The sequence below is a fragment of the Miscanthus floridulus genome, chromosome 9 (assembly GCF_019320115.1).
Source record: "Miscanthus floridulus cultivar M001 chromosome 9, ASM1932011v1, whole genome shotgun sequence".
In the NCBI taxonomy this organism is placed as follows: domain Eukaryota; kingdom Viridiplantae; phylum Streptophyta; class Magnoliopsida; order Poales; family Poaceae; genus Miscanthus; species Miscanthus floridulus.
The window spans coordinates 91,260,647-91,268,471 of NC_089588.1; the positions used below are offsets into that span (position 1 = coordinate 91,260,647).

Here is a 7,825-nt window from a genome sequence, read left to right on the forward strand (position 1 = left end):
GATCAGTTGGAGCGAAGATGTATTTAATATAAATCGCCCGAACAGTTAGTGTGTAGCTGAGTCTCCAGCCCTAGCTAGCCTGTTAACCATAACACGGACGCGGAGCCCGTGCATGTGTAGGAGGAACAAGCGTCGCTAAGGAGTTGCTGCCGACCACCCATAACGCAGAGGGCAGATGCTCGTGCACGTGTAGGGAGGAGCTGGAGACAGGGCTGTCTCTGTAGGCGTCTGAGCATCAACAGGACTGTTCGGGGGTTCAGAAAATCGTTTGGAGAGCAAACATAGAGAAAACAGTTCGGAGAAACATCATGGCGATATACGGAGATTGGAGAATATTTAGAAAAATATTAAAGCGTGACTTAGCTTTAGACAGAACGTCTCGTCGGCGGCATATGACGTTATCTGGTTGGCGACGTGGGCAGCTCGCTTGATGGCTGGAACGAAGTTGATCTTGTGTTGAAGTCAGATAGGTACGGGGAGTCGTAGTTGAACGGGCGTAGTCGCTTGATGCAATCGGACAGCTTTTTTGATGCCTCGGAAGATCATCTCGGCGGTCATGTCGGCGTTGGAGAGCTTGTCACGGGATGGGATGAATAGACAGTGCTCGGCTTGGTTGCGGCTGCATGATGCACACGTACTTATACACGTGCACATGCATATGCCCTTATAGATCCGTGCTTGCATATTTGCATGCATGAAGATCCGTATAGCGCAAGCAAGCTGTATATCTTGGTTACTTCAATTTGCTTCCCATGACATCCGCAGATCGTAGATCAACTTTCCTGGTTTGCTTCTTGTTGATTGGGTCTTGATATTGCACGGCCCTCGTTGATTAGCCTGGTGCTGCATGGTGGTGTTGCCGATGGCATCTGTGCCTCTCGGGATTGCCAAATCGGAACCGCCTGAGGACACCCTGATGCATCGAGTCTTGGCTCTTCAGCGTGATGAGGGCAGTCCCAATGAAAGAAACTAGTAGTTTCTATAACATAGGATACCGCACCAAAAAAGTACTGCTTTCCAACCCATGGTTTCTATGAGTAATAATTATTTTCTCTTTCTCTCTCCCAACTCTATCTTTTCCTCCAATGGGAGTGCGACACGAGCTCCCTAGAAACTGGTGGTTTCTCCCCAATGGCGATTTTATGGTTTCTTGGTGCATTGGGTCAAGAGTAGACCTGGTTTCCTCATGAAGAAACCATTTCTATGATTTTTGCTCTCTTTCTTCATTAATTACGTTGCCATGTCAGCATTTTGCCTACGTGGCAAGTCATTTAATGAGGATTGAAACCATCATCAATGCACCATTGGGACTGCCCTGAGTGGTGTATGTAGTTTGCATCGCCTGGCTCGTCAGCTTGAATACGCGCGTCGTCAGCCTTCACGCGCGTGGTGTTGGGCGAGCTCGGAGAGTTGTACGTCGCTTCCTCGGCCGACGCTTGCCAATTCGGATTTGGCATCTGCTGGGACACCGCAAGCTATCGCCGTGGAATCACGTCACGCGGCGCGGCGAGAAAAGCCGATGCTCTGGTTGTCGAAGCTTGTCGCTGCGATCCGCCGAGTTCCCACGAACGACGTAGATCTTGAGGTATGTCATCTGGCTTGCCATGGGATCAAGTGCGCACCCCTACCTAGCGCGCCAATTGTCGACAAAAGATGCTCGGCAGTCCACCGAGGGTTATCCCACGATGATAGATTTGTCGTAGAGGTGAGCGAGATCAGGAGCGAGAGGGTAATACAAGCACTAAGACACAAGATTTAGACAGGTTCGACCGTCAGTATGACGTAATACCTACATCTTGTGTTCTGATGTATTGCATTGAGATGTATGGATCATTGTATAGATGTATGTATCTTGTCCGCTACGGGACCCCTGTCTCTCCTTATATACTATGGAGGGGCAGGGTTACAAGAAAAGTCGCCTATTTGGTACTATACAATATCTTGCGGTTCACGCCGAGCAACGCCGTGCACACCTTAATCTTGTGGGATGGGCCACCTCTGATGGTGCGGCCCATGTCTTGTCTTGTGGATACCGGGGGCCATACCCCCACACAAACCAAGTATAGAATTTTGTTTTTTTTTCCAAATTGTTTAGTTAATTAGGATTCATATGTTGTCAAAAGCCTCGAGTATGTATGATATATACACGGTTCTAACCATTTCTTGCAAGAAGCATTGAACGTGTCGTATGGAATTGTTCAACAAATTTTTTAAATAATTGCATCTAAAAATACATAAAGTTTAAAATAAAGGAAAAGAAAAGTATTAAACCTGCTCTAAAATGACAAGTATATAGATTAGAGTCTAAAATGACAGTTAAAAATGTATGAGAAATTTCAAATGAATTCTATAGGAAATTTTCATAGGAAAAATGTAGGATTTGGAAAAATATCCCGTGTTGCGAAGGAGCGTGGAAGTTGAAACTTCCTCGAGAAGATTTTCTTGCTTCGACGTGGACATGCTTTGTGTGTGTGTTGACAAATACTCGTATTGTTTGTACATGAGTGGTGAGCTCTCGCAGTCACACTGTGTCACACGCATTGTACCAGCACCATTGAGTGTGCTAACGAGAAAAAGTGGAAGAAGAAAGAAAAAAAGAGGGAAGGGACAAGTGTAGTAGTCATGACTCATCAGACACGACTCGTTGTTCACGTTATGCGTCACTCGGTATTTCGTCCAAAAGTTTGTATGCAGAGCATATATGAACTGAACATATTTGTTTCAAAAAGTTCAATAAACAATCAAATGCTGCACCAAGCGACTCGAACCCCCTGCAAGTGCAAGCAAACAAATCTAATCTAATGTATGAAATTCATTTTTTTCTATCTTCAAAAGGCAGATTTAAAGATGGAGGCAAATGTCTTTGGTCGCTTATGCTAAAATTTATTTACCATGATGCTTATGCTGAAATATTGTAAAAGAAAAACTATATTTTATAGCTGAAAAGTAGCTCAAGCAACGGTGAGGCACACTGTTCTGCCCATCTGTCCATGATCAGACAGACAAAGACATCAGCAAATTAATTGCACCGAGATCCAATAAACCAAAGAACTCAAGGTCAAATTCTCAAATCCATCTGCCTTGCCCTCGCGCTCCAGATCCATCGTCCAAACTGGCCTCAGATTTCCCTCCCCAGTCCCCACCGCGCCGAGCTTCAAAGCCACTAAGAAGCCGCCCATGTCATCGGCCTCCGGCTCCGGCGCCGGCGGCCGGCGCATCACCATCAAGTCCATCTCCTGCCGCGGCGTGAGGGCGTTCATCCGGTTCCAGAAGCCGCCGCTCTACGCCGCGGTGTCCCTCGGCGGCCGCAGGGAGAAGACTCAGCCGGACGCCGACGGCGGCGAGAGCCCGGACTGGGACGACGCGGTGTTCGCGTTCGACCTCGACAGGGATGGCGCGCAGGCGCAGCAGCAGCTGGTGGTGGTGGAGTTCGAGGTCAAGGCGCAGGTGCCGATCCTCGGCAACAAGCTCGTCGGCACGGCTAGCGTGCCCGTGGCCAACCTGGCGGCAGCGGCCGGAGACGACGCGGGGCTGCGCCACGTCAGCTACCAGGTGAGCGCCCCCGACGGCAAGCCGAACGGCACGCTCAGCTTCGCATACGCCATCAGCGGCGGCCCTGGCGCCGGCGTGCGCCCGCAGCCGCAGCTCTACCCGGCGCCGGGCGGTGCGCGGCCGGATCAAAACCCGAGCTTTTGCTGCGCGCCTCCGCCAAGCGAAGCGTATCCACCACCCGTGGCGGCTGCAAACTTCCCGCCACAGAGCGCCGGGTACCCGCCGCCGGCTTCCGCTTCTCTCTATCCGTCACTGCAAGGATTGTTGTCCCCACGCAGCTACACGCCTCCGCCGCCGCCTTATCCACAGTTTCCAGCGCCAAGCAACAGCAGCTACCCGCCGCCGGCTGCTGCTACTACAGCATACCCACCGCCACCCGCGTCATGTGCAGCCTGTCCGGCGCCTCCGGCAGAGTTCACCAGGTACCCGCCGCCGCTGACGGCGGCTGCTACGGCATACCCACCACCACCGCCTGCGTCGTCGTGTGCCGCCTGCCCGGCGCCTCCGGCGGCACAATACAGCAGCTACCCGCCCCCACCGTCGACCAACTACCCACCGGCGCCGCCGAGCGGGTACCCGCCACCACCGGCGTCCAATTTGACCCCTCCGACCAGCACGTACCCGCCGCTGCCGGAGTCAGGCTCGGCCTACCCAGTTTATCCAAGATCGGCGCCTTCGCCGCCGCCAGGCACAGTTGACCGTGCACTACCGTACTACCCGGCGCCTCCCGGCGGCTCGTACTACCCTCCGCCGGGGACACGGCACCCTGAGATCGACGGAGCGGCCAGGACGCCGTCTTACTACCCACCACCGTGGACTCGATACCCGTAGGAGCAGCTCGGAGGAATAATCTGCAGCGTTGTGGAACTGTGACAACTGGCAAGTGACGACGATGTTTCCAAGATAGCTCAGCCGCTTCGCGCCATTGAAGCCAAGTCAGATTGCAGCGGTGGGTGCAAGCCTGCAAGCTGCCACCAACACTTGCTTGTTCGGGTCAATTAACCTCACAGTGTTTTTCAGTATTTCCAAGATGATTTGTTTTTTTAACAAAGCGAATACAGATAGTATTTTTTTTTTTTTTTGCATTTGAGTCCTTTTGTTTGGTGCGTAATTTGTTAATAGAATGGTTTTAGCGTCAATTATCACTTACAAAAAAGAGGAGAGCTTTTTTAGAAAATGAAAAAAATCCTGGCCTCTGAGACCGTTCATAGCCAAGTCTTACGTTGTTGTCAGCTTATTTGCTGACAAAGATAAAGGAAAAGAGTATACTTGAATAGGAGAAAATTATAAGCAAATTCTATTATTACTTTGCCGTCCATTCTTGGCAAACACATCTAGAGCAATAACCTCTAACGCTTTGCTTGCACATCCAAGCGTCTCCTTTTTATCTTCATGCTGCAGCAGCACCTAGCACCTAGAACTGCAACCAATATGCTCCACTAAAAATAACCTGCATAAAAGAATATTTTGTTTTTTTTCTCAAAAACAATGTCATAGGGAGTACACCAAATTCTCCAAATAATGATATTATTCGGCTGGTCTATAAACTACTTGTACTGATTTGTATGATTGATTTGTTGGGAGAGAAATACTATATCATGATTGATAAATCGGCTTATATGAGCAGCCGAACATGGCGAATAGCAGCAGAGCCATCCAACCTTCTTTCTGTCATGTTCGTTGTCTATTAGGTATGGTCACGCAGACATGAACGCCATGTTTGGTTGCTTTTAATAGCGTATATAGCATATTCTAGATTAAGCCTGGGCGTTCGGGTTACCCGATTTTTTCGGGTCGAGTAATTCAGGTAATTCAAAATTCGGGTAATGAAAATTGCTACCCGATATTACCCCCGAAAAAACACTACCCGCAAATTCGGGTACCCGATAATTCGGGTTCGGGTTCGGGTATTACCCGATATACCCAAATTTACAGAAAACAACAAACTACACTAAATTTCAGTAGCGATCTATACATAATTTCAGCAGCAATTTGTATAGAATTTCAATAGCAATTTGTAGAGAATAATATATTACAGTCACTCATTCAAATAGAGAGAATTATATTCTAATAAAGTGATAAGTTAAATGGTTCAGCTAACAACACATGATAAATACAAAGACAAAAACAAATCTTTGGGTAGTTCGGGTAGTTTGGGTACCGGGGGATATTACCCGAATTACCCAAACTAATTTCGGGTAATCAAAATCGCTATCCGAATTTGGGATCGGGTACCTCGGGTTCGGGTAATTCGGGTCCGGGTTCGGATAATTCGGGTACGGGTAATGGGTATCGGGTATTTTGCCCAGGCTTATTCTAGATGAGTGGAAGCAGGCTATGTGTTAGTTATAAAAGAATAATGCATTACTGGATTCAGGTTCTTTGCCGAGTGTCTGAGGCACTCGGCCAAGCCCAAATTGTATTCGACAAAGCCTTTGCCGAGTGCAGCACTCGGCAAAGAACACACGGCAAAAAATTGATCGGCAAAGCCCTCTTTGCCGACTGTCTTTTATCGGACACTCGGCAAAGGTTTTGCCAAGAGCCCCGGGGGCACTCGGCAAAGAAAAGCGACCGTCACGGCATCGACCCCGTTGACGGTGGCTTTGCCGAGTGCCAACTCTGCAGGCACTCAGTAAAGATTTTTTTATTTTTTAAAAAAAAAAATCTTTACCGAGCGCCCTCTGTCCGGCCCTCGGCAAAGTTGTTTTATTTTTTTTCTAAAAATTCTTTGCCGAGTGTCCCCTGGCCGGCGCTCGGCAAAGTTTGAATTTTTTTTAAAAAAAAATTCTTTGCCGAGTGCCCTCTGGCTGGCACTCGGCAAAGTTTGAATTTTTTTTTAAAAAAAATCTTTGCCGAGTGTCATGGTCATGGCACTCGGCAAAGCTGGAAAAATGGTTTTCCGAGCGCCCATTTTTCTAGCTTTGCCGAGTGTTGTGACCATGGCACTCGGCAAAGGACCTTGTCGAGTGCAACACTCGGCAAAGTGACCTAAAACGGTAATTTTTAATTTTTTTTATATTCCATCATGACAAATAAATTCATACAAATATATATCACATATATATATATATCTCATCCATCACATATATATCTCATCCATCACATATATATCTCATCCATCCGCACATATCACATCCATCACAATATATATCACATATATAATAATAAGTGCTCAAGTCCATCCAAATAAATCCACAAGTCCATCAAAGTCCACAAGTGCATCACAAGTATATCACAAGTCTATCACCAAGTGAACAACAAATAAAAAAAGTACAACGTGCACTCATCTTGGCCACTGCGACTGTGGTGAAGGCCCAGCTCCATCATTCGGAGGTGCATGAGGTGGATTATTCGAATCACCGTCAGATGAAGACTGCACAAAGGAGAATAGATTGCATTTGAGACAAGATTATTTGGATAGCTAATCTAGGAAGGTAGAGGCCATACAAGCAAAGCACAAGCGAAAGTAAAAAAACTTTCATACTCACAGGAGTAGCTGCAGCTGCAGGACGCGGAGGTGGAGGTGGAACCAACAGCCCAGCTGGTGGAGAGAAGCCCACAAGTTGCCCAAGCCCTTGTAGGAACTCCGTAATGTCCGTCAGCCTCTGCGCCTGGGTCTACCGCTCGGCCTCCAGCTAGGTCGTCATCCTCTGCTGCCCGACCTCCAGCTCCTGACGTTGCCTCATTTCTTGTTTCAGCCGGGCCTGCAATATTTCACTCCAATGTTTCAGTAATGCAAAGCTAATTAAGGTGTGTAAAGATCAATGTATGACGAGTAAAACAGGAATAACCTCGAGTGCGTCGACCCGGTGCTGTGCAGCGGTTGGCCGTTTGCGAATGGCTAGGCTCTGGCTCGTGCTCCGTGCTCGGATCTGGGAGAGAGGGAGCAGAGGTCGTGTCGATGACATCGTCGTCAAGCCAGAACCGCCCATGCTTCTTGCCTTGCCCTGCCCTCATGACGGCCTCTCCATCGAAGTCCTGGGTGCTCGGATCATGGTCTGACCCATGGAGCGACCTCGTCACCTCAGTGTACTCACTAATGCCAGAGTGGACGCTCGGGTTCGTGTATGCCTCGGGCGGGTCCTCCAGGTTGAAGGAGACGTCGGACGTCGCCTTGCCTTGTGGGCCATACACCATGCCTAGAAGTCCGAGCAAGCCTAGCCACTATGTGACGCCGACTGCGAGAAAGACAACATGATGATTAGAAATCAGGCAGAACTGAGCGTCACAATAGATAAATGAATTCACGTACCCATGCTTGTTTGTATCCGGT

At 48.6% G+C, this 7,825-nt stretch overlaps 1 protein-coding gene across 1 annotated transcript; it reads left to right on the plus strand.

Moving 5' to 3' along the window:
• Positions 1-2,985: 2,985 nt before the first annotated feature.
• LOC136482372 (extensin-like) lies at positions 2,986-5,018 on the plus strand. The gene has a single exon (XM_066479586.1). The coding sequence runs from the start codon at positions 3,178-3,180 to the stop codon at positions 4,381-4,383; it is 1,206 nt and encodes a 401-aa protein (XP_066335683.1). The 5' UTR covers positions 2,986-3,177; the 3' UTR covers positions 4,384-5,018.
• The last annotated feature ends 2,807 nt before the right edge of the window (positions 5,019-7,825 follow it).